Source organism: Apodemus sylvaticus, chromosome 19 (genome assembly GCF_947179515.1).
Source record: "Apodemus sylvaticus chromosome 19, mApoSyl1.1, whole genome shotgun sequence".
NCBI lineage: Eukaryota > Metazoa > Chordata > Mammalia > Rodentia > Muridae > Apodemus > Apodemus sylvaticus.
Genome location: NC_067490.1, coordinates 44,526,043 through 44,552,113, shown reverse-complemented (window position 1 = coordinate 44,552,113; position 26,071 = coordinate 44,526,043). Strand labels below are relative to the sequence as shown.

At 52.0% G+C, this 26,071-nt stretch overlaps 2 protein-coding genes and 1 long non-coding RNA gene across 6 annotated transcripts; 2 read left to right on the top strand and 1 right to left on the bottom strand.

The window, feature by feature from the left end:
• The first annotated feature begins 27 nt into the window (after positions 1–27).
• Smpd2 (sphingomyelin phosphodiesterase 2) lies at positions 28–3,280 on the top strand. The gene is made up of 10 exons (XM_052164293.1): positions 28–377; positions 802–898; positions 1,051–1,127; positions 1,387–1,480; positions 1,586–1,675; positions 1,907–1,989; positions 2,119–2,251; positions 2,331–2,435; positions 2,605–2,758; positions 2,875–3,280. The coding sequence occupies exons 1-10, from the start codon at positions 328–330 to the stop codon at positions 3,258–3,260; spliced, it is 1,269 nt and encodes a 422-aa protein (XP_052020253.1). The 5' UTR covers positions 28–327; the 3' UTR covers positions 3,261–3,280.
• A 137-nt stretch (positions 3,281–3,417) lies between these two features.
• Positions 3,418–15,625, bottom strand: Mical1 (microtubule associated monooxygenase, calponin and LIM domain containing 1). 3 transcript variants are annotated; one of them, XM_052164280.1, is made up of 25 exons: positions 15,469–15,625; positions 13,626–13,927; positions 13,327–13,534; positions 12,905–13,009; positions 12,482–12,586; positions 11,753–11,908; positions 11,117–11,217; positions 10,157–10,414; positions 9,830–9,945; positions 9,501–9,627; positions 9,234–9,315; positions 8,619–8,763; positions 6,938–7,128; positions 6,764–6,849; positions 6,595–6,648; positions 6,313–6,396; positions 6,032–6,185; positions 5,742–5,818; positions 5,267–5,540; positions 5,017–5,129; positions 4,667–4,780; positions 4,462–4,555; positions 4,189–4,288; positions 4,024–4,097; positions 3,418–3,691 (listed from the first exon to the last, which is right to left on the bottom strand). In XM_052164280.1, the coding sequence occupies exons 2-25, from the start codon at positions 13,881–13,883 to the stop codon at positions 3,561–3,563; spliced, it is 3,207 nt and encodes a 1,068-aa protein (XP_052020240.1). In that variant the 5' UTR covers positions 13,884–13,927; positions 15,469–15,625; the 3' UTR covers positions 3,418–3,560. The 3 variants fall into 3 exon arrangements, with proteins under 3 accessions (XP_052020240.1, XP_052020241.1, XP_052020239.1); XM_052164281.1 differs by having other exon boundaries at positions 6,595–6,636; positions 15,469–15,624; XM_052164279.1 differs by lacking the exon at positions 6,595–6,648 and having other exon boundaries at positions 15,469–15,561.
• An 8-nt stretch (positions 15,626–15,633) lies between these two features.
• Positions 15,634–25,233, top strand: LOC127670007 (uncharacterized). 2 transcript variants are annotated; one of them, XR_007974457.1, is made up of 3 exons: positions 15,634–16,034; positions 19,635–20,825; positions 25,139–25,233. It is a non-coding gene; the product is annotated as an uncharacterized LOC127670007 (long non-coding RNA). The 2 variants fall into 2 exon arrangements; XR_007974456.1 differs by lacking the exon at positions 25,139–25,233 and having other exon boundaries at positions 19,635–21,627.
• The last annotated feature ends 838 nt before the right edge of the window (positions 25,234–26,071 follow it).

Here is a 26,071-nt window from a genome sequence, read left to right as displayed (position 1 = left end):
GGGCGGGGCCTCGCATCAACTTCGAGCCTGTTGCCGGTGGAAGCCGAGCCAGGGCCAAGCCAGGAACCTGTAGGCCGCGGTGCCGAGAACCCACCGAAGTCCACCCGAGACTCTTTCCAGGACTGCCGGCGGCCTCGCGCAGCCAGCCCAGGATTTGCAGCCGACCTCCTTCCCGGGTGGGAGGACGGCCTTTCGTCCCAGTAACGCAGGAGTCGCCCCCCGCCCCCAACCAGCTCGCGTTCCAGGGTCCGGGCAGCGCGCGGGACAGGGACAATAAGCCTGCGTGCGCCATCAGCCCCGCCGCCCTTGCTCCGAAGCACTCCAGTCATGAAGCTCAACTTTTCTCTGCGGCTGAGGGTTTTCAATCTCAACTGCTGGTAAGTGCTCCCAGACGCGGGGGTGCGGCCTCGGAGCCACCTTCCTGTCCCCACCCGCACATGCCTAGGAAGGAAGCAGGTCTTCTTCAGCCGAGTCAGACTCTGTCCTTCCCAAACAGCCAAAGTCCACATCACCTAAAGCCCAGATGTGGTGGCAGCAATCATCAAAGTCCCCATCACCCAGAGCTGAGGCCATGCTTCAGTCATCGTCCCAAACCTGGCCCATCTCTTAACTTTTAAAAGAAGATTTATTTTTATTTTATGTGCATTGGTGTTTTGTCTATATGTATGTCTGTGCGGGGGGTGCCAGATTCCCCGGAACTGGAGTTACAGACAGTTGTGAGCTGTCATATGCATGCTGGGAATTGAACCGCTGACCCATCTCTCCTCTCCCCTGTGTCCTCCACCGCCTACCCCCTTTTAGGGACATCCCCTATCTGAGCAAACATAGGGCCGACCGCATGAAGCGCTTGGGAGACTTTCTGAACTTGGAAAGCTTTGACTTGGCTCTCCTGGAGGAGGTGAGGTTGTACCGCAGGCTAGGCTGGAGGAGGGCGGCAGGCGGCGCAGGGGGGCGGCAGGCTAGGCTGGAGGAGGGCGGCAGGCGGCGCAGGAGGACTCACCGTCCTGTCTGGGATGAAGTCCAAGCAAGTATCCTCACCTTCTTCCTCAGGTGTGGAGTGAGCAGGACTTCCAGTACCTGAAACAAAGACTATCCCTCACCTACCCCGATGCACACTACTTCAGAAGGTGAAGGTCTGCGTTCTCAGCCCGTTATCAGATGAGGAAGTTCTCCAACATTCTTGCTCGAACCCTCCATCAATCCTCTTCCTCTGGTTGTGAGGACAGCATCTCTTCTTGCGAGGGCTGCTGTCTTAGGCTTTGTTCTGGGGTTGATCTTAGCGGTAGAGAAATGGATGCTGATCGGAGCTGGGAGACCACGGAGGGGAAGAGGGCTGGGTACGCCCCTGCTTGCTTTTCTGGTTATTAAGCAAGAGTTTCTTTTCAGCGGAATCATTGGCAGTGGCCTCTGCGTGTTCTCCAGACACCCAATCCAGGAAATCACCCAGCATGTCTACGCCTTGAATGGTTACCCCTACATGGTAAAGGTCTCTCCCCACCCTTGCTAACATAGACCGGACGCAGCCTTCCTGGGCTTTGGCAGGAGGGTGTCAGTACCCTGAGCTTTTGTCCTCTCTTGCCCACAGTTCTATCATGGAGACTGGTTCTGTGGGAAGTCTGTGGGGCTGCTGGTGCTCCGTCTAAGTGGACTGGTGCTCAATGCCTACGTGACGCATGTGAGTGGTGTCAGACTTAGGCAGTGGGACCAGCAGCCCAGCACTGTGGGAGAAAAGAGACTTTACTTCACTAGTTAGTTCTGCTGCCTGGGAGGTGGGGGGTGTGAGGCATGAGATCAGAAGGTAGCAGTGGGCAAGGGTCACCCATTCCGTGTCCAGCTCTGGGCCACGTGACAGATGCCAAGCCTGACTCAGACAGCCTTCTCTTTAATCTCACGTCTCCCACTTTAGCTACACGCTGAGTACAGCCGACAGAAGGACATCTACTTAGCACACCGTGTGGCCCAAGCGTGGGAACTGGCCCAGTTCATCCAGTGTGTGAGCCTGGGCTTGATGGGGGTTGGGGAGTGGGGTGGGGACCAGGGCTGAGGGGTGGCAGTTGTCCTTGAGAGGGCACATTGTAAGGGAAGATGTTCCCCCTTGTCACTCTTGCCCCAACTCAGCCACACATCCAAGAATGCAGATGTAGTTCTGTTGTGTGGGGACCTCAACATGCACCCCAAAGACCTGGGCTGCTGCCTGCTGAAGGAGTGGACAGGGCTCCGTGACGCCTTCGTCGAGACTGAGGACTTTAAGGTGAGAGACCGTTTCCCACCCACCCCACACTTGTTCCGGTCTTCCTGCCTCTCAGCATCCTGGCCACCCGTCTCCCTAGGGCTCTGATGATGGCTGTACCATGGTACCCAAGAACTGCTACGTCAGCCAGCAGGACCTCGGACCGTTTCCGATGGGCATCCGCATTGACTACGTGCTTTACAAGGTGGGGCTCTTCTTCCCAGCATGGCCTCCCCAACCTCTTCCTCAGTCACCAGCCCATGCTGATCTTTCGTTCGGCAGATGCAGTCTTGGGCCACTGGCAGCTGGAGAATGGGATCCTGTTGGCGGCTTGTCCGGGAGAATTGAAGCTTCTCTGTTTTTGTTTTTCCTAGGCAGGCTCTGGGTACCACATCTGCTGTAAGACTCTGAAAACCACTACAGGCTGTGACCCCCACAGTGGCACGCCCTTCTCTGATCACGAGGCCCTCATGGCTACTTTGTATGTGAAACACAGTCCCCCTCAGGAAGACCCCTGTCCTGCCCATGGTGAGTCAGCCTTCTCTTGGCTCTATTTTAAGGCAGCCCCGCCCCCATCCCGCCCCCGCCCCCATCCCGCCCCCGACCCCTTCCCCCCCCCCCTCTACTGTTCTCCCTTGTTCCAGGACCACCGGAAAGGCCCACACTGATCAGCTTGCTAAGGGAGGCAAGGACAGAGCTGGGGCTGGCCATAGCGAAGGCTCGCTGGTGGGCGACATTCGCGGGCTATGTGATCGCTTGGGGGCTGTCCCTCCTGGTGTTGCTGTGCATCCTGGCTACAGGAGAAGAGGCCAGGGAAGTGGCCATAATCGTCTGGGCACCCAGTGTGGGTCTGGTGCTGGGGGCAGGTGCAATCTACCTCTTCCACAAGCAGGAGGCCAAGGGCTTATGTCGGGCCCAGGCCGAGATGCAGCTTGTGCTGACAAGGGAAACGGAGACCCGGGAGCCAGGCTCAGAGCCTCCCCTGGCCCACTGCCTGCAGCAGGAGGGGGACAGAGCTGACGAACAATAAAGCTTGCTTGGCACACTCTAGTGACTCTTCCTTGTTCCTTGCAGAGGCATGATGGGAACTGAGGGTCAGTGGGCTTGTCACTGTCACTGTGGCTTTAGAGCATTGGCTTGTCACCTGCCCTCCTTGCACATGCCCCCTCCCACCAGCAGAGACTCTGTTCACGGCCATAATGCTTTTATTGTAAAAAACAGGGAACCCCTGACTAGGCAGTCCAGATGGCGGAGGTACAGCCCTTATGACTGTGTCTTGCTTCCGGGGCCAGGAGATAGCTAGCCATCCTCTTCCAGCCCTGGGCCCCGTCTATACAGGCATCTCACTGAGCCTTCGTTCCTCCTGGAATTGGATCAGGGCATCCCTCTGGTTCACCACATCCAACAGCTTCCTTAGGATCTGGTCCTCAGACTGTCGATGGGCCTCTGTCTTCAGGGTTTCTAAAGGGAAAAGATGGCGCTTAGAGAACAGGAGCCTGGGCCGGGAGCCTGAGGAGAGGGTCAGGCTAGCTCAGCCCGTGTGGTTTCTACACCCCAGGCTTTGGTGAGACTTAGGTTTGTCACTGTGGTGCTTCCCAGGTTTCCGTTAGTCGGAGCGCTCATGTCGGAGGAAATACTGCACAAAGCCCGATTGTGCAGCCATGATTGGAGGGAAAGTGGGGCTTGGGAGTCACGGCCTTTGGCTTTCTCCTGAATTGTTTCAGCAGGACAGACATAGGCCAGGGGACTGTGTCCCTTGGTCAGTACCCAGGGTCATGAGATAGCGTACAGACCTTCCAGATTCATGTAGCTCCGCAACTCGTGGTCCAGATGCCGCTGCTTCTCTTCCAGGTCCAGCTCCTGCACCCTGTGGGAACCAGAGGCAGCAGGTGATAGCTCAGAAGGGCACTCACAGGGATGGGACCTGGCTCACGTGCTGCGGTCCACCCCGGCCTTACGAGATCATGAGTTCGGCTTCTTCAGTCACTAGGCTGTTCTTCTTCTGAATAAGCTGTAGCAGCTGCTCCAGCCACAGTTTCTTCTGCTGTTCTGGAGAGCCTGATAAGATGGGAAAGGAATGGAAGTAGTCGCAGGGTGACAGGACAATAGGCCATCACGAGAGCCAGCTGTATACACATCCACTGGGCCTGGGGATGGCTGAGGGCTGACCGCGCTGCCGGGAGCCACAGAGATGAGGTGTGCTAGCATGTCACTCCCGAATCGTTACTTACTGCTCTCTTTCCTCAAGGCCAGCTCCAGCTTCATGCCTTCAGCCTCCAGTTCCCTCAGAGCGGCTTCAATCTCGTTTAGTCTTCGCTGGATGGCCTGTGGGTTGTAAGGCAGGACGGGCCCGATTGCTCACAGGATGTGCTCTGAGCTCAGATAACTAACTGACCCCGTCAGAGCTCTGGTGCCCCGCGCTCGCCCGGGACTCACCTGGGCCTTGCAAAACCTCTTCATCTCCTCCTCTTTGGCTCGGCGAAGGAGGGTTCGACACCACGTTGGGTACTTATTCATGGCACCTGAGTTCTTAGCCAAGGTCAGCAGAGTCTGTGGGAAGGTCGGGCCCCGGTTAGGAATGGAGGAAACTGGAAGGGTGAAAAACTGGGATGGAAAGAGGTCAGTTCTGATAAACAGGATAAAGATTTAGAGGCAAGCTTGTGAGACCAGATGAGAAGACATTCCAAGAGGAGGGTGGCTGCTCTTGGTGCTTCTATGGTCGGGGTATTAAATACCTGCCCCATGCCTCCGGGCTCAGAGTACACGGCTGGGTTCCTGCTACTTACCTGCTCCAAGTCTGGCTTCAAAGGTGACGGCATCTGATGCTGCTGCTCTTCCTCCTCCTCTTCCTCCTCCTCTTCCTCCTCCTCCTCCTCCCCCTTCTCTATGGCCTCAGGAACTGAGCACAGGAGAGGGAGGTGTGGGTTGGGAGTTCAGCAACCTGTTTTTATTTCCCAGAATCCCTGTGGTAGAAATTCTAGTGCCCATTCTTCCAGGAGCCTCTCAGATGAGCACATCTGTAGGAAGAGCCCCTACCTTGTGGTGCTTGGCCTGGCACACCCCAGCCCACAAAGCTGCTCTTCAGGGACTCTCGGGCTAAGTCCAAGCAGCTCCGTGGGGGCTTGGGTGGAGGCTCTGCTCCTGAATCAGGGATGATGTTCAGGGAGGACAGCCGCAGGCGTTCTAAGCTGGAGAGTCGGATCAGCCGCCGGGCAGGCTGGCTGGGGCTCGGGGCAGGGCTGACCTCCGTCACAGGAGGTGCAGGAGAGGCGGGGTCTGGCTGTTTACTGTCTCCTGGTGTAGGGAGCTCCTGGAAAGGCCACCATGTGGTAAGGTCATGGACCCCACCTAGTAGACACTGTCAGGCAGTGCTCGGGTGACAAGTGTCCTTCAGTGGAGGACAGCACTCATTTACTGCCTGCAAAGCCCACTGATCTGGGGACACCCGCCTCTTCCCGCCTCTTCCCACATCCCATCACACAGAGTTTTGTTTGTCTTGTTTTCTTTTAACCTGGCTCTCCAGATGTCCATTGTTCTCAGCTTCCTTTCGGTCCTCCTGGGGTAGGTGCTGGAGACAGTAGAAATATCCTGGGAAGGGTAGAAGAGGCTGGGTATCAGCCCACTGCTCAGACACTCAGAGGGAAGGTGGAGGCTTACGGTGGATTTCTTAGGACGCCACACCTAAAGCTTCAGAGAGGGCTGAGAGCCTGTTTCCACCTATTGTCCAGCCTTCCTCTCCCTCTTCACGCCCCTGTCCCCAAGAAAGCCCCAAGTGCTGTCGCATCGTCCAGGCCCACTTACCATCTCTTGGATGTTGCCCATAGCCACCTGGCCACAGTGTGGCCTCACAGCTGTGGCAGCAGAAGCAACCCCGGTGGAAGAAATGGCCGTCCACACAGAAGCGTTCCAGGAGGTAGAGGTGCTTCCCACAGCGTTCACACAGATCTGCCCCAGCCTGAACACAGAGAGCCCCAGGATATAGGTTCAGTCAGACCCAGAGCCAACTGCCCAGCGCTTCCATTCCCACATACATAGCCCTTTTCCACCCTTTCAGGCCTTTGCAGACTGGGCCCTGGACCTACCTCCTGGGGTTCGGAGGGCAGTGCTGGGGGTACACTGGGCTCAGAGACAGGGGGCTCCTCAGGACTCGGAGTCTCCTCCTCTACCTATGAGGAGGTGATGCTCAGGTAGCGTGAGCGAGGGAATGGATGTGCACGAAAAGGAAGGGCTGGCAGGGGCGGGAGAAAGACTACACAGGGGGACAGGATCAGGACTTGTATAACCGGCAACAGAGGGCAAGACACAAAGGAACTAGGACAAAGCAGAGAAGCAGTGCTGGGCTCGCCTCCCCTGACTGCATTTACCTGCAAGGGAAGCTTCTTGTCACCAGCATCCTCCCTGTGGTCCTGCAATACGTCCTGTGACCGTGAACACCTGAGCCCAGCTCTCCCGTCCCCTCAGTGTATTCTCTATCATCCCTAGAACCTCACTGGGCGCCCCTCCTGCAGCCTCTTCCCTGCCTACACGCCTCACCTTGGCCCGGGTCCGTTGTAGGCTCCTCTGGAGTTTGCCGAGGAAAAGTATAGCACTGGAGGTCCCAGGAGGCTGGCTGGCAAGGCCTGCAGGCAGAGTCTAGCTGTCAGCACTGGGACCCTAATATCGCTGCCCCCCCCCCGGGTCTTCCTGCCCACCTACCCTCCAGCTTACCTGAGCTGTGGGGCGTGCTCTTGAAGGCACTGTGGAAGTGGCTGAGGTAGGCAATGAGACCCAGCGGGTCGCTGCCTGCCGCAACTGCCTGTGCGGACAACACCGGTGTGATGCCCAGCTCATGTTCTGCCACCCTCAGTGCCCAGGTAGTGGCTTCTAGAGCTCCCATGCCCTGCAGCTCCGAGGGTTCCCTGTGGGGCATCAGATGAAATGCCGGTGAGACACAAGCCTGACTCCACCGTAGGAGCAAAGGGTGAGCGCATGCAGGTTGGTTGGTTGGTGGTTGCCTACCTCTGTGTCACTGTGTGTGGTTTTTTGTTCCCCACTCATCAGTTCCTTTGCACAGGCTCCTTGGCCACATGCCTGACCCCCTCAGCCCTTTAACCCATAGGAACAGGCCCTCCTGTGGTAGGACTAACCCCCAGGCATAGCAAGGAAGGCCTGGTTGGGGAAGGGAGTTCATTTGGGAAGATGAATGGGGCCTCTGGAAGATCTGAACTGGTGCTACATAGCTAAGGTAGGCCTCAGATGTACAGTGACTCTCCTGTTTCTGCTTCCAAAGTGCTTTGATTATAGATGCATGCCACCACAACTAGCAGCACTGTGTGTGTGAACATATGTGTATGCACATGTACATGTGTGCATGTGAGTGTACATGTGAGTGCATGTGTGTGCATGTTGCATGTGTATGCACATGCATGTGTGCATATGTGCATGCAGATGTGTGGATGTGTGTGCATATGTGTATGCACATACATGTGTGCATGTGTATGTACATGCATGTGTGCACATGTGTGTGTGCATATGTGCATGCATGTGAGTGCATGTGTGGATGTGTGTGCATATGTGTATGCACATACATGTGTGCATGTGTATGTACACATATGTGTGCACATATATATGCATATGTGTGTGCATATGTGCATGCATGTGAGTGCATATGTGTGGATGTGTGTGCATATGTGTATGCACATGCATGTGTGTGCATGTGTGTGGTGTGTGCGCGTGAATGTATGTGCATATGTGTATGCACATACATGTGTGCATGTGTATGTACATGCATGTGTGCACCTGTGTGTGCATATGTGCATGCATGTGAGTGCATATGTGTGGATGTGTGTGCATATGTGTATGCACATGCATGTGTGCATGTGTATGTACACATATGTGTGCACGTATATATGCATGTGTGTGCATATGTGCATGCATGTGAGTGCATATGTGTGGATGTGTGTGCATATGTTTATGCACATGCATGTGTGTGCATGTGTGTGGTGTGTGTGCATGTGAATGTGTGTGCATATGTGTAAGCACATGTATGTGTGCATCTATGTGTGTGGTGTATGTGCACATGTATGTGTGTGCATGTGTGTGATGTGTGCATATGTGTATGCACATGTATGTGTGCATGTATGTGTGTGGTGTGTATGTTTGTTTTATTGAACTGAGGTTTCACTCATGCTAAGCAAGTGTGTTTGTTCTACCCCTGCACTCCGTTCCCAGTCTTTCATGGCTTCTGACTTCTCTATCTGGATGCATTAGACTCCGTAAAACCTTGCCGGCTGCTGAGCAGAGCCAGACTGGATTACCAGCTCTAGGGGCAGGTGGAGCTGGGACTCACTGGGCTGCCAGGTCCTGCAGGAGGAGGGAGGGCTGGGCCCGGGAGAGAGGCAGGACTCACAGCAGGCCAGGCTGTAGGCGGTGTATCAAGGCACACAGAGCTAGCCCATCAGCCCACGAGGAGGAAAAGTCAGTGACATGGACTCCCGGAAAGCCAGCTGTCTGTTCCTGGCACCAGTGCAGAAGCTCCTCAGTGCGCGCAGACCCTAGGGGAGCAGAGCCGCTGTGCCTAAGGCCCGCACACTGCCTAAGGCCCGCACACTCCCGCTGCTGGCCAGGTGGGAGCTGGTGGGAGCCGGGCTGCCAGGCTAATGCTCAAACCCAGCCCCGCCTCCTCCTGCCCCATTCTCAATCCTCGCCCTGCTATAGCCTCTTAAAAGCCAGGGGAGGGGAAACAGAAGGGCAGCTCTGAGGCTCACACAACAGGTGGTTTGGGTTTACACCCACGGCTGCAGGAAGGGGTTGGCAAAGCTGTAACTGCTTGGCACTGCCAGTAGAACACAGCACAGCGGTGCAAACTACCGAGCTGCTCCCGTGCGGGCACACAGCTGCTGCTCCAGCTCCGTGGCCTCCACCCCCGCCCCACTGAACCCCAAAGCCAGCTTTCCAGCGCAGGGCTCTCCCAGCTCTGGTGCCTGCTGACTGCCTCGCTGGCCGGCCGGGTGAGCCTGCTCACCTGTGGCGGTCTTCCTGGCATCCGGCTCGTCACTCTTCCTCTGAGCATGCTCTCTGTCCAGCACATCATAGAGGTCTTTAACCTAAGGTAGCTCCCTCTCAGTCTCAGTCTAAGGCAGCTGACCGCCCACCCTTCAGCCCACAAGGAGGAGCCTGCCTCTGATAGGGCTGAGCCCCTGCTGGGACAGCAGCTGAGCAGGGAAGACCTGGCACGGGAAAGGGGGGTGATCTGGGAAGATGGGCGGGAGGGCAGGGTAGAGAGTCTGACCTGATTGGGGGTTACAGCCCGGAGGTTCAGGTTGGGGTATCGGGTGGCAGGGTCCAACCCATACTGGGCTACAGTTCGATGCATATTCTCGGGGGACGTTTGTGACAGAAGCTGGTACAGGCTTTCACTATCTCGGTGGTGGTGGTGGTGGAAGGCAGTGCACAGACACGAGGGGAGCTGTCAGCACCCACGCCTGAGCAACCGCAGGCTTCCCTGCAGTCCCGAGCCTCCATCCACTCCTTCAGGATCTCCTGCCCCCTCTTCCTGACCCGTGTCCCGAGTCATGTCTTCCCTACCAGTACCGACCAGTCTCTGACCCCTGGCCTCACCGTTCAGCCAACACCTCTAGGGGCTCAGCACCCTCTGCCCACCGCTTCACCATCCAGGCTGCATCGAAGGCTGCCAAGAAGCCTCGGGCCACGCCGGTGCCCAGAGGCCAGAAGGGCTGCAGGGTATGAGGAATAGGAAATGTCTCGATGAGAATGCAATGAGTGCATCCCCAGCCCAGATATCTCCGGTGGAGGAAGACCCTTTTCCACCCCACACAACTTTCTCCTCCCCCAAGCAGCCCCTAAGCTCCTCCCACAACAAGCCGACTTTATATGCCCCGCCCCCAATAAGAAACCATGGGACCCATAGGCCCCTGAAATGCTCACCTCCACTAGGCAGTCCCCCACCAGCCCCAGCAGGAGGCGGGCACCGTGCTTTTCTTGGACCCGAGCAGAACTCTCCGCCCGCATCATGCTTGTGAAGTCGAAGGCCGCCACATCAGGCCGCCCGCGTGCATCCTGAGCAAACTCCAGTTTCCCAAGCTTGCCGTGCGTGGCGAAGTCAGCCGCTGCTCTGGCAAAGCGCTGCAGAGCCTCGGGGACTACATTAGCTTTGCCCAGCAGCTGGTCCGTCTCCGGCAAGTCCTACAGGGCCGAGAGATACGAACCTGAGCCCTCGGAGAGTAGAGTCACATGCTTGGCTCCACCCTATTCTACAGAGGGCTGGCCTAGGGGATAGAAGGTACACCCGGAGAGGCTGCCTAGACTACATAGCAACTGAGAGCCAGGCTGGGCATGGAATTCTAGTAGCCTGACTCTCATATTCAAATTCCTTCCTCAATACTCACCCTGCTGCGGAGGGACTCAAACCTGCTCTGCCAGGAAGCCCAACGTCATTGCTGTCATAGACTTTGTCCTGATATGGTCAAAGCCTCCGTTTGTTCAGCATTTACAAACAACACACAATGTATAAGGTACTTATAAGCTCTCAGCACAGTACTAAGCATAGTACTTAGTGAATCCATAGTAGGTGCTCAACTAATAACTCATCAGGTACCAGGCTAAGCCCTGGGATCTAACAGCCAGCAAGAGGAAAAGAGATAAAAACTCTCTCAGTCTTGGGGCGCATTAGACTAGTACCATATTTGTAAGTTTAGCCCAGATTAGGATTCGTACTGCCACCTACATTCAGGGAGCAAGGGTTTGTCAAATGGTGCTACTGTCTAGCTGGAGGCAGGAGAGGATGAGGTCTGTCCATAACGGGGTAGACCGTGTGTATCCCAGCCTCCAGCCTCCTCCCTCCTCCCTCCTCCCTCCTCCCTCCTCCCTCCCGGGCCCAGGGCCGACCTGACGCAGCACCCCCAGCCTCAGTAGACACTGCTTCTTGGCCGTCATCACAAAGTAGTGGGTATCATCCTTGTAGTACACAATGTTCTCCAGATCAATACCTGGCAGGGCAGGGCAAAGGCCCAGAGATGAGTCTTCAGTGATTCTGCCGACATCACTTCCCTAAGCGCCCACGCCACGGCTGACCTCTGAGGGCTGAAGTCATGGCTTGGGCTGAGTGCTCTACACACAGATCTGCTGGCACAAAGGCCATCTGTCCTGGCCCCGGAGGCAAGAGGGGAAGCCAGGTGGAATGGCAGATGGGAGGCCATTATCCCTTGATCACATAGCAGCAGTATAAAGCCAAAGTAAACATGGCTCCCTCTTGAACATGCGTCTGCAATGTACATCATTCTTAGTCATGAACGAGCACAAAGCAAAACAACCAGGCGTTTACAAGAGACTCCCTGGGGCCTTTCACACCGAGTGAGCGGCTGCTTGGTCGCTGGAGGACCGTTCTCCCTCTTTTGCTGGTGAGACCACCAAGGATGGACAAAAGCGGGGCTCCCTGGAGCGAGCCCGGGTCTGAGAGGCCAGTGGGAAATGTTCCGTGGCAAAGGGAAGAGAAGGGAAGGCCTTTGGAGGGTGGGCCCTGACCTGTGGCTTTGAGCAGGCTCTGGAAGAATTTCTGGTTGTAGATCCGAGCGACACCACTGATCTCTGGCACCTGCGTCTCCTCCACCGTGCGCCCGTTCACGAAGTTGGCTGTGATGCCGATGGCCAGTTTGCCTCGCATCTCTCGTATGGTGAAACCTAATGGGGGGTGGGGGTGGGGGCGATACTTCTGGGAAGGCTCAGGGGACCCGAGGATGCTGGCTTCTATCTATCTGTCTGTCTATCTATCTATCTATCTATCTATCTATCTATCTATCTATCTATCTATCTGTCTGTCTGTCTGTCTGTCTGTCTGTCTGTCTGTCTGTCTGTCTGTCTGTCTATCTTTCTGTCTGTCTGTCTGTCTATCTGTCTGTCTATCTATCTGTCTATCTATCTATCTATATATCTGTCTGTCTGTCTATCTAGCTATCTGTCTGTCTGTCTGCCTATCTATCTATCTATCTATCTATCTGTCTGTTTGTCTATCTGTCTGTCTGTCTGTCTATCTATCTGTCACCATCTATCTATCTACCTATCTATCTATCTGTCTATCTGTCTGTCTATCTATCTGTCTGTCTGTCTGTCTGTCTGTCCATCTGTCTGTCTATCTATCTGCCGGTCTATCTGTCTGTCTGTCTATCTGTCTATCTATCTATCTATCTATCTATCTATCTATCTATCTATCTATCTCTCATCTCTCGTCCATCTATGAGGAAAAGGGTCACTCACCTTCGGGGACAAATTTGCCTCCTGCAGCCGAGATGAGGACATCAAACTCATAGTTGGCCAGTTGGGCTGGGGGGCTGGGCTGGAGCTGGGCACGCCAGCCACTCCCTGGGACAGAGAGCATGAGAGCCACAAAGGTGTAGAGGTCAGAGGGGCCCCACACCCCCAGGTCAGGCTAGAGAAACAAAATAAATTCATAACGGACTCAACAGGCTGGAAAAACAGTTTATCAGATCACACCTCCGGCAGCCAGGAAAGGCAGGTGAGGAAGACCAGGCTGTGTCTACATTGCTTTTCCCTCAGACCCCATCTGAGGTGAGGATTGCCCAGACTTCACTGTCAGGAAGGAGGCCCAGACCTCCCTTATCATCTCATAGGGATCTCTCTTTGGTGGATAGGGGTCCCCAAGAGCACAGAAATACTTACCTTTTCTGGGAGGGGGTTGGAGGCCGGTGAATGCGACGCCCCAGTGAATCTCCACCCCCAACAGTAAGGCCACCTTCAGTAGAAGCAGCTGAAGCTGCCGTATGCCTGGAAGGGAGTTGGCATTAGGAACAGACGCCCGCCTTCCCTCGCTCTAGTGAGCGCCTGTTCAGAGCTGGAGGAGGCGGAGACCGTTGAGCCTATGACCACGCAACTCTGAACACCCGATAACAGCTGACCTCAGAAACCAGGCAGGTTACCACTTGGATAAGAAAAATCACTGTCCGTTTTACACATGTCAGATCCGGTTCTTAGAGGTCACCCAGCTAACGTGACTCCTGTTCACCCTGGCTTTTACCAGGCCCTGCAGTCTCCTGCCTCTAGACTCAGGCACACCAACCCGAGAGCCAACAGAGAGTTCTTACTGATATGGTCCAGAGTGCCGGTACAGAAGCGCCCGTAGAACTTCTTGGCCCCAAGTGCCCGTAGGTCATGGATGGTGAAGGGCCAGAGGTGGAGAACATTGTGTCTGGAGAACTTGGTACGCTTTTCCACAAGCACCACGCGGGCACCCAGCAGCGCCAGCTCCACAGCAGCCCGAAGTCCGCAAGGTCCAGCGCCGACCACGAGACACTGCAAGCACACGCGGCGGGCAGGGGTGTAGCATCCTGTCTCCTTCTGACTCCCCTGCTGCTCACACCACTCCCAGCCTCCACAGATCTACCTTGGTGTTGGCGCAGGCCTGGCCTTGCTGGTACACGGGCTGGCCGGCTCTCTTGTCTAACTTGGTCCACAGTGACTTGGCATTCCAGTAGTTGAGCTGGGCCTTGATCTTGTGGTACTGGGGCAATCCCCCACCAGACTCCACTCCCAGGGCTCCACAGAGCTCTTGAAAGCTGTTCAGGACATCCTGACACAGCTGGGCCTGCATGAAGGTCTCAAAGTGGTCATGCGCTGGGTTGGTGGGGGGTGGGGACGCCATGGAGGCCCCTGCTGACAAGAGGAGCAGCTGGGGAAACCCAGTGCCTGTGGAAAGAAGAGAAGAAAAGATTGGAGGGAGGGAAAGGAAAGGGAGAGGGGCCAGCAGAGCAGGCCAGGTGCCAGGCCAGAGCTCTGGGTCCACCTCTGATTGGTTCTGCTCCCAGCCCACTCCCAGGCCAGGATCTGCACCCCCAACCCCGTCCCCTCCCCGTCCCCCGAGACTGGCAGCTATTTCTTATGAAGTGAAATTCGCCAAATTTAGAAATGAAAACGCAGCAGTCCTGGCACAAGTTCGCTAAGGGGAGACTCCCGTTGTCCAGTGACATGGTGGCCATCATAGGGGATCTCTGAGGCCTAGGGGGACAAAGAACTGCAGTAGGCATTCCCTAAGTAGGGCATGGAGGAGTTTCTCAGCCGGCTGCCGGGGTGGGGTGGGGGTGGAGGCTTCCCTTCTTGTAGACAGCAGGAACTAACACCCCGGTACCACTGCAGCTGTTTGTCAGGCACACACCCATTTCTTCCTAAGTCTCTGTACACCAGCGCCCTTTGGCGGACTTAGTGCCACGCTGGTTGTGGGATGTGCCTCTCCCCAGAGGCAAAGTTCTTTTCCACGTGCTTGCCTCCTGACAAGGGGCAACGCAGTCTGGGTAGGTTCCACTTCCCAGCCGCCCAGACTACCCTCACAAATAGCCTGAGAATGTTGTGACTGCTGACTGTGTGACAGACCTTCTGACTCAGTGTGGTAAAAAAAAAAAAAAAAAAAAAAAACACTTCCCCTGACATCTTGTCGATGCTCCAACGGGCTGTGGGAAGGAGTGGGGGCAGCAGCGGGGGCAGCAGCAGCGGCTGGGCTCGCCCCTTCCGCAGAGCTACATCTAATCAACCCCTAGCCTCACTCCCACGGGCGTTCCTCTGTGCTCTCCTAGGAATCTCTAGAGACAAGGCCTCTCTTTGTACCCCTTTCCTTTCCCCCAGCCCACACGCAGCTGAAGGGCTCTTGGAGGGCTTTCTCACGCTGCCACCGGAAGAGATGAAGAGTATGGGGGGATGGGTTGCTCTCGGTGGGCGAGGCAGCTAGGTAGGGTGGGTGTCAAACTGGGTGTTAGGTCCTTGTGGGCCGATCTATCATCCCCCAGCAGCGCCTCCCTTGCCCGCGCGGTAGGAGGAGGCAAAGGCTGCCCACCGCGGGTCACTCGGACAAGAGTGGATAGGACTTCAGAAAGGACAGGACTCCCTCTTGGAAGTGGGAGTCTGGGGATTGGAGCGACTTCTGCTAAAGGAAATAAAAGAGGTACCCAGACCGGAAACAAGCTCAAAGGATGTCATAGGTGGGGCGTCTAAAGGGATGGAGAGCAGGACCTTGGGCAGCGGGGGGGGGGGGGGGGTGAGGAGCTCCCAACCCTCTAGACAGCAAAATCTGCACAAAGGCGCTGATCTAGGTAAGGCCTGCAGGAGGACCCGCCAAACCAGCCAGGCGTGGCTCCCCACCCTCATTTCCCCGGAAGCGCTCCCCACCCCCGCCCCTCACCCTCACCCCCAGCCCAGCGAGACGGAGGGCGCACAGCTGGCATCGCTGGACTACTTACCCGGCGTTTCTGGGGCCGGAAGAGCCGCTTCCTGTCGGAAGGGTGTCCCAGGGCTGGGGCAGAGGAACCGGTGGCGCAGGGAAAGCAAGAGATGCCTGGTGGCAGGAACCGGGGAGTTCCGAGGAGTTTGGACCGCGGCGCCAGCGCAGGGCACAGAGGAAGACTTACCCGTACCTCATTACGCCGCAGTCCAGCTCTTGGGACAGCCTGGGCCCCGCCCACGCCTCCAGGGTTGTGCTGTAGGGCGTGGCTCTGCCTACAACAGGGGCTGCTGGGGGCCTCCAAACGGTCTGGCCAGCCAGGGACAGGGAGGGCAGAGACTTGAGTGACCGTGCCTGAGTCTGTCCCGGTGGTACCCAAGTCGTAGGCCACTTCCGAGAGCTGGCGGAGCGGACGCAGGCCTCCAGCAAGAAGTTTGTTGAAGCTGCAGGATCCCAGAGTGGCGCCAGAAGTCTGAGCTCTTCACCTCTCCCACCGAGAAATCCACACCCCTGGCGCCACCGGGGATCCAGTTGCAGGGTCCATCTCTCCAGCCGGCTAAGTCCTGGTCCGCATCTTTCAACCAGGTACACAAAGGGAAAAAGTCGTGTGTGTGTGTGTGTGTGTGTGTGTGTGTCTGTGTTCAACTAAGAAGGGCAGAATGGTAGGGGTATGTGAGAGAGGCTAGAACTTCAAGGTTCAGAACTCAAGTCAAGACTCAGGAAACAGTCTCAGGAAACAATGCTTAGACACTTTGGAATCAAATTATTAGTATTTTCCATTAAGAAACTGTAGCATGAAAGGGATTGTTCAAAGTCAAGCAGTTCTAGTTAAAGTTAATAAAACAGCAGTTCTCATTTATTGCCTGAGCGTTGACAAAACCTACTTTACTGAAACATCAGTGAGACTTCATGACCACACAGGTTCAACAGCCAGCGGCACAGATGCTATCGGCCCCAGGCCTTTCTGGACTTCAACCTACCACTGTTAATCCACGGGACTGAAACAACGTTTGACATCATGAGGAAGTAGAATCACTACCCCAGAAGTGCTTAGTCTAGGAAGAAAGGCTACATCTCTCTCTTTGAGGTCCAGTGGCTGTCTTTTGGGGTTTGTGTTTGAATAAATCATTTTGCATTTTGTCCAGAGATACTGGGATACCCAGTAAATCCCGAGCTCTCTGCACGGCCAGCTGCAGCTGATAAGAAGGCAGAGAGAGAAGCAAGAGGAAACACCAGCTCTGACCAGGAGAGGCCAACAATCCAGCCAGGTCCCACACTCTGGAAGCCAGGGAAGCCTTTGAGCTGGGCCCACTCATGTGGACCAGACTCGTGTTCTTGAGAGACTCGTGAGAGTGACATCATTTTACTCTGAACAAATTTGCAGAATGTGAGACACACCCATACTGAAGTACACAATGAATGTAAAAATGCTCTAAAAAACCCAGTATAAATGGGCTTCCGGCTTACAGGATCACGCCTTTCTCTTCCATAAGCAGATGGACACCAGCAAACTTACTGTGTCTTGTTTACAAAGGCCCAGGTTCTCTCCAGAGACTTTCAGTTGTAGCCAAACAGGGTTGTGTGGCTCTATGCGCAACGAATTGTAAAGGCTGTAAAGGCTGTCTTTTAAAAAGATCATAGAAGGAGTTCCTCAACTCTTAAAAACCTGCCGATTTACAGCTTTCCTTGCCGCTAGTTAAAGACCCACAGAGCTGTGGGCAGTGGTCTGGACTCCACAAGGTCTGTCTGTCTGGTCAGATTTCTGTACCAGGCCTACGGTGTCTGGAAATCACCAACAGCACGCTTCAATCTCATCTCTAAATGGAGGCATTTTTAATGACCCAACTTCCTTAGCCAATTTCAGGTCTGGGTTCTTTTTAGTCAGTGTTGCTGATTCTCAGAAACATACAGAGTAAAACAAGCATTTTTTTTTATTAGTATCTTGAGTTATGATCCATAATTGTGTATTTATATGAGCTAAAAGTACTTGGGCTAGTCATACTGACTATAGTTTATATTGGATTAAATAAAATAAATGACCTAATACAACAATTCAATTTTAAAAGAATCCCATTATAATGACTTTGGAAAACATTGCACTGGCAACTGCTTAAAGTCCCAAGGCACTAAGGACAGAACAGGATCCTTTCTTTCTTTTCTTTTTCTTTTCTTTTTTTTTTCTTGGCCTCAGACCAAGTTCTGTCATCTGCAAAGCCATTTTTACTTCCTTATCTCACCTCCCAACCTCTGATCTCCTGGGCTTAAAGCCAGGAAATAAACTTTCTATCACCACAGAAGACATCTGTAAGTCAGTCTAGAATACGGCCTTGAAGCTCAGAGTCTGAAGCTCTCATGGGCCTGGCCTAGAGTCAATCCAACCCAGAGAGCCAGGGCTCCCAGCAGACACAAAACAGACCCTGAACCAAAGGTGCAGCATGCCTGCGTTTATGAGACGCTGGCTGCGTTGAAGTTAGAAGGTCTGGAAGAGCCTCTCGTAATTCTGACTGGAATGGTAGGAGTCTGTGAGCTCTGGGCAATTTTCCAGGCTGGGGAACCACCTAAGTGCGCAGGCAGAAATGAGCTGGGTGTGTATAGAGAGGTAACCACTGTGGCCGGAAGTGAGAATGCAGAAGAAGGGCCCAAGAGGAAGCTGGGCTGCGGATTTTATTCTAGGTGCAGAGGGAAATTGCAGAAGGAGTTGAAGTCATAATGAAAATAATATAATCTATCCATTTAGCAGGGCATTCTATATGTTGCTAAGGGGACAATGGTAAAAAAAATACAGCTTTCTATTGGAGAAAGGAGTTGGGCAGGGGAGTTAAAAACCATGACTCAGAACCCATGGCAGAGTCTAGGGAAAGGACCCAACATACAGTGAAGATGGAGACAGGATAAACTCAAAAGAGACTGAGGTAAAACTGATAGGTCTTGGTGATAGATCCCTTGTGGGGCAGAGGGTATGCATGCATGCACAGGTAAGTGTGTGCGTGCCTGCTTGTGTGTGTGTGTGTGTGTGTGTGTGTGTGTGTGTAGGGCCTCACTAAGAATCACTCCTGGGCTGAATACCCAGCATCATTTGAAGACCGGATGTGTGGCCTCTCTTTGCAACACTAGCACTCGGAGATGGAAGCGAGCAGATCTGAGTCCAAGTTCATCCTCCATTACATAACAAGTCCAGCTGAGGCACAGGAGACCCCATCACAAAATAACTGGGGGGCAGGGAATCCCCACAAAAACTAAATAACGACTCCTCTTTACAACTGGACGAATCTGAAGCAAACTTGTCTGCCTTTATCCCCCACTCCTCTCCACACTTGTCTCTCTGTGCAGTGGTTTAAATATCCTTGGTCCAGAATGTGGCACTACTTGGAGGTGTGGCCTTGTTGGAGGAAGTGTGTCACTGTGGGTGTGGGCTTTAAGACCCTCCTCCTAACCGCATAAGAGCCAGTCTTCACCTAGTGGCCTTCAGATGAAGATGTCGAACTCTTCAGCTCCTCCTGCACCATGCCTACCCTGATGCTGCCACATTCCTGTCTTGATGATAATGGACTGAACCTCTGAACCTGTAAACCAGCCCCAATTAAATGTTGTCCTTCTAAGAGTTGCCTTGGTCATGGTATCTGTTCACAGCAGGAAAACCCTAACTAAGAAAGAAGTTGGTACCAGAAACTGGGGGATTGCTGATAGGCCTTGATCATGCTTTTGTTTGGAAGAATGTGGATTTGGGGACTTTGGTTTTGGAAAGCAGTGGAATGCTTTAAGTGGGGCTTAATGGGTTATCATGGAAGGAATAGGAAGACTTTATTGCTGAGAGTGATTTGAACTATTCAGACCTGGCCCAACTGGTTTCGGTGAAGAATTTCAGTATGTTGCCTAGAAACTGTATTTGTTGTATAATGTGACTGCTTTTTGCCCTTATCTGAAGAGTCTACCAGAAGCTAATGTAAAGAGATTTATCTTAATTGTATTGACAAAGGAAGTCTCAAAAGAGCTCAGCAGAGACTTTTTTCCTAGATTAGTCTTATGAAGAGCGTTTTCATGAAAATGAGAATTATAATATGTATGGTTCAAGAAATAAAGGGGCACCTGGAGTTGAGTCCTGTGTTCAAGGAGATAAAGAGATTAAGGGAGTGATGATATCACGGCAAGACCCCACCTGGCTAAGCTTATTTTTTGTATTTGCAGTTGAACAAGGAATAGTTTGGACTTTTAATCTGGAATGAACTACAATCCAGAAATGGAGGGTGCAGCTGGGATCCACATCCTGAGACTCGAAGACACAAACTTTCGATCCAGATCTTGAGGGACAGTGGCCATGACAAGCTTAGGTCCGGGCATGGTGGTACACACTTTTAATCCCAGGAGACATAGGCAAGCAGATTCCTGAGTTCAAGGCCAGCCTGGTATAGAACAAGTTCCCAGCAGAGGAAAGCTTAAATTCAGGCGTGTGGTATAATACATACCTTTTGATCTCAGCATTCAGGAGACAGAACCATGCAGATCTGAGTTCAAGGTCAATCTACAGAGCAAGTTTCAAGACAGCCAAGCTTAGGCAGTGAGGTAGTTGGAAACAGAAAGATGGTGATAGAATAAGGGTGGGGTGGGGGGGAGCATGTTCCAGTCCCAGCAAGCAGCAGAACTCAGGAGCTCGCCCATGTGGCTCTGGCTTTAGAGTCCAGAGTAGAAGGGACTACTTGGACAATTGATGCTGGTTAGCTGGAGCTAAGGAATTGATAGTAATTAAGAGACCAGCATCACTGAGGTGACATCTTCTGGGAAATGTTTCCTGAGAGCACAAAGAAGCTGTGTTCCAGAGATCGCCAAGGTTGTACCTTGTGCTGCAGCTGGACTTGGTACTGTGTAAGAGTCACCCAGGTGGTGCTGGTTTTGAAGGAATGGGGGGGGGGGTCATGGAGAGCAGCTGAGGCTTGGCACTGTGAGAGGCCAGGGAAAGCCAATGGTGAAGGCACAGCCTTTGTTGCAGTTGACGGCCTAGGACTGAAGAGGTCATGCAAAGAAGTAGAGGTTTGGTACCATCAAGAGAGCCTATGGGCAAAGCCTAGTTTCAGTGGAAGACCCCAGTGCATTGGGGATGCCGTACCCTGAACTATCGATCACCAAGCACAGCTGCAGCAGTGGGGTGGAGTCAGCCAGAGCCTAGAGTGCTACAGAGGGCGGAGCTGGGGAAGTGACACCAGCCTTTTGGAGGAGCCCAGATCATGTGTGGACCCCAGACACTGGAACAGGAAACTGTAACGTTAAAGTTGCCTTGGAAACCCCAAGATGCCAGAGCCATTGGGCTATCTGCTGAGGAAAGCTGCCAACAGAAAGTGGAACCAGCCCAGGAGAAAGAAGTTTATTGCCGTTAACAAGGAGGTAAGGAGCTGGAGATCTGAAGACCGCCTTGGTATCAGACATGGAGACGCGGAAGGTTGGAGTTTGCCCAGCTGGTTTCCTGTCCTGCTTTGAGGTTACAGTAAAGTGACTGGATAAATCTCAGAAGAGACTTTGAACTTTGGATTTTTAACATTGTTGAGACTGTTATAGACTATGGGGTCTTTGGAAGCTGGACTAAATGTAGTTTGCATTATGCCGTGTTTAGGTGTGGCTCCCACAGACTCATGTTTGAACAAGCCTATGGGGGCCAGGAGTGGAATGTGGTGGTCTATATACACACGCTTGGGCCTGGGCGTGGCACTTTGGAGGTGTGGCCTTGTCAGGGCCCTCTCCCTATGCACCCTCTCTCTGGAGGCCACAGACTCCTCCATAGCACGGGGACCTGGTTCTCCCCACACCTCCTCCTTTTGCTCTTCAAGCACAATTACAGGAAATATTTTTTTCCAGACTAGAAGTCACTTAATCATGTAATTTTTAAAAAATGGGGCTTTTTCTAATTGAAGCTTTTCAATAAAGCTTCAATCTAACTTTTCATTTAACAGGGGCAGAGGAATGTGGAGTTGGCCAGGCATGGTGTTACACACCTGTAATGCCAAAACTTGGCGGTGGAAACAGGGGGATCAGAACATTGAGCCCAGTCTGACCTCTATGAGATTCTGATTTGACAAACCAAACCAAATTAAAGCCAACAGCTAAACTATTCTTGGGAAATCATTTTCAAATTCACGGAGGGTTCTATTACAGTTACTAAGATTCAAAATAATAAATCCATGCTCCAGGACACAGGATTTCTCTGTCCCATCAGTGTCCTTTTCTTTTCTTCTTCCCGTATGTCACTAAAGTTAATCACTTTTCAAAGAGCCTCGATCCTTTGAAGATATAGCAGAAATGTGGTCGGGTTCCTACATTTATTGAAAATCTAGTTGAATGAGCTTTAGCTTAAAGACTTGCCTGGTGTGGGACATTTCAGGTGAGAATAGCCTGCTAACCAGAGTCCTCCTGCCTGGTCACGCGTGACTTTGAAACAAAGCAATTTCAGTGACACCGGCTCCACTCAGAGGTCACTCCTGCCTAAGGGCACAAGGCAGACAAGGAAGATCTCGGGTTTAGAGGTTAGTCCTATTTACAAAAGCAAGGGCCAAGGTTTTCCTTAGATCTCATGAGGGTTTAGGTTGAAATTTAGAAACTGAAGATAAAAATGTAGTTTAATGTTTATAAAACAAACCTGTCCTAGACTCAAAATATCCTTACTTTGAAAAATAGAAAACAGGAAAAAAAAATAAAAGGCTGACTTACAGAGGCTGATGGAGTTAAAGTATGCCCACCTTCAGGGTAACTTCTGCGTAGCTGGTACATTTTGATTAGTAGCAAAACCACTGTATAGTTGCAATGGTGCTGATCCCTTTCTGTAGGAGAGACACTAACTCTAAGTACATTTGAATTTGTGTCAACCTTTCCGACACAGATCTCACTTTTAGTCTCATTTTCGTCAATGCAGTTACTAAGTGCCTATAATGGGGTCAGCCGGGCGTGGCCTCAGTTCCGGCCCTGCCACTCTCTGGCTTTTATCTCTTTGGGCCTCACTGCTCTCATCTATAAAATGGGCCTAATGATACTTACCTCATAGGAATGTCATGAGGAGTAAGCAGGACTTGCTTCCTATGGGTTACAGGTGTGTCCTAGCACACAATCCCCTCAGCCCTCCAGCCCATTAGTACTGAATTGTGCCTTGCCCCTCCCGCCTCCCAAATCCATGTGGAAGCCCCAACACTACTGCCTCCAAGTAGGACTGCATTTAGAAACTGGACCTTTCAAGTTACGGAAGTTACAAATTCGGTTCTTCGTGTGGCCTGATGCAGCGTGCCTGATGTCTCTGAAAAGTGGGAGGTTGGGCACAGGGAAGACCAGTACAGTCGACACGGAGAGCAAGCTGGGAGCCAGGGGCAGAGCCTCAGACTCCCATCTCTGCCAACTGTCAGGTTTCTGACCGGGATTGTGAGAACATAAATCTGTGTTGTCGGAAAAGCAGTGCTTACTACGTCAGCCTTAGCAAAGGGCGTGCCCTGGCCAGCAGGGACTACAATCTCCAAACTACACGGCGTCTTAAGAATCCTGGTTGTTTTGGTTTTTGAGACACGATATCTCTGTGTAGCCCTGGCTGTCCTGGAACTCACTCTGTAGACCAGGCTGGCCTAGAACTCGGAGACCTGCCTGCCTCTCCCTCCTGAGTGCTGAGATTAAAGGTGTGGTGGCAACACACCTTTGTTTTTAATCAAAACACCAGTTCCAGGGGATCTGATGCTCTCTTCTAACTTCTGAGGGCACAGATCCACAGACATCCATGCTGACAAAACACTCATAAACATAAAAATAAAATAAACCTTTAAAAAGGTTTGTTTTAGAAAGCTATTAAAAAGGAGGTTCATTCCAAAGGGCAGGGTATGTACTAGGGACACACCCAAATACAGGGTGTGTGCATTTGCACTATTCTCATCCATAAAATGGGCCTAACGATAATAATGACATGTACCTCATAGGAATGCCATGAGGCGTAACGAGGGAGCTACGTCAAGAAAGCCATCACTTCTGATCCCTTGAGCTGCGCAGTCCCCGCTGGGCCTGGAGCCCATGCTACAGACAGTGTGGAAGGGCTTAGAACGTAGCCAGATAAACCAAGGAGCTGGGCTTGACTTCTAAAAGTTAAACCTAAGTATTTCTGTCAATTATCAGAAACAGTTGTCTGAACTACTTGATAGATGAATCTAGGTTTTTTAACCTATATATTGTATGAAATCTAAAGACAAATCAAATACTAGTAAACACTGTTGCCAAAACTGATATTCGGGCAGTGTGAAATATACAACTGATCTTGAGGATTTTGTATCCAGGGGAGGTTGTAAAATCTCATTGCTGGGGGAGAAAGGGCCTACTAGGCGTTGACGTTCAAGCTGTGATCCCTGACTGAGGCAAGTCAGGGCAGGAGCTCAGGGTAGGCCACGAAGGGGAACTTGGTTTGCTAGCTTGCTCTCCGGGTCACTCACTGGGCCGTGATTAACTAGCTGTCTATTAGAGCCTAGAGATCACCTGCTTGAGGAATGGTGCCACCCAGAGGGCTGGGCCCTCGTTAACAATTCACAATCAAGATAATTCCTCACAGGTATCCCCCACAGGCCAACTTGGTCTAGGCCGGAGGTTCTCAACCCCTTTGGGGGCTGGGCATGGTGGAATGACCCTTTCACAGGGCATTTACAGCTATAAAGTAGCAACAAAAGTAACTTTGCAGTTGGGGGTCACCACGACAGGTGCTGGCAGTATGGCTGAGGCATTGCGAAGGCTGAGACACAGCTCTAGGCAACCTCTCAACCGCTTCTCTCCACGGGGCAGGATAGCAGATTGAATAACTTTGTTAGGATTAACATCATCTATTGTTACGTGTGGCTTTTGAAAATTGTCAGCTCCTGCAGTGCTGAGGACAGAGCCAGCCTTGTGCATACCAGGACACACTCTACCGCTGAGCTACAACCCCGGGCCTCATTTTCTTTCACTAAGTAGCTCAGGCTAGCCTTAGCCTCAAGACACTCCTGCCGCCACCTCTCAGTCCTGCCTCCCAGCATATTTATTTCTTAGTGCTGAGGTAGACTTTTATAAAGTAAAATTAACTTGTCACCAGTCATGTAGGCATACAGACTACATCTGCAGTCAGTCACTTGAAAGGAGACATTTAACGTGGCTTGGACATCAGTGCAAGACTGCCGTTTAGAAATAATAAATAACCACAGTCTTGGGTGAGGAGTGGAGGTCCTGCTTAGCACTCACGTGTACCGATCGGCTGAGTCTCCTGCACCAGGACCAAACCAACAGCCGCACAACCGTGGTTCTGAATAACTATCCGGCTATCTACAGGGGGAAAGGTTTACGGTAATACAATGTACAATTCGAGAAAAAAAAAACCTGAGTATTAGACTGTTTTGAAAAGATGGAAAGTACTTTGTGCTTTAAGACTAAACGGGCTAGTGCGAGGGCTCAGTGGGCCAGACCTATGTGGAACCCATGCTCACACACATAGTGAATCCGTGGCTTAAATGACCAGACTGGGTGGATCGCTAAAGTAAAGCAGTAATGGTAAAAGCTTGTTCTAGGCAGATCACATCCCACATTACTTACCTGGTACATGTCGATACAACTTGGTAATTCAATCTGTAAGTTACGTATAGTAAGACACAGCTTGGAAAATACAGAACAAAAATGTCCTTGCTAACCTGAAGAATTGTCCGTTTCTTTCCTTTGCACAGGTGGAAATTCCTGTCATCTAAGGTGAGGAGGAGCTTGGGTTCACCCCGACTGACAGAGCTCACCCCAACTGTCCACCGCCACCCTTCCTCTTTTCTCAAGCATGGCCCCGGCTTCCCGAGAAGTAGGTCGAAGAATTCAACTAATGCAGTGATCTTGAAAACACAGCCCAAACAGAACCTGATCTTTTGGTGATGATTTGAAATGTCACACAATCATAGACACAGGCTGGCTACTTTCGCTCTGAGGCTCAAAATTAAGTGGTATGTTGTGGGATTTAACCTAGACTACAATAAAAATAGATCAGTGTACAGTACACTCTAGGAAGCTTTAAGATCAAACATGTAAATCAGTATTTTCCACTCAGGTAGAATTCAGAAGTGTATTTAGGACTTATATTGAATAAACTTTTAAAATTCCAGGTAATTAAGAATCCTTTCTGACAAAAATCAAGTATCATTATGACAAAATTTGGTTTATTTGGAATGAGTATCTTGATTCAGTTTCATACTTTGGAGATTTTTTAAAAATAAAATTTAATAGCCTGCTTCTTTAAAAAAATAAAACCAGTTTTTGAAGCAAAGTTGAACTCAAAAAATTTAAAAGTACTTTGGCTTTTGTGTCGTGAGTATGGTTTCTGAGTATGGATCTAACTTCAATAAAACATGGTCAGCCCACTGTGCCACACAAAGATAAAATTCAAGAGGTGTTCTCTGAGGGGTGAAAGTAACCGGAGGGGAAATCTGACTGCTGTGATCACTTACAGTCAGTCCTCACTAGTTTTGGAAGAACGGCAATCCTACTGCCTAAGAGAAATAATGGGATGCAACCCCACTATACCCAGTGATTCAACCTATGCATGACTCTGCTTGTTCTAAACAAGACCATACTCTAAGGCTGTGGCCATTCAACACTTATAGAAAAGTATAAAATCA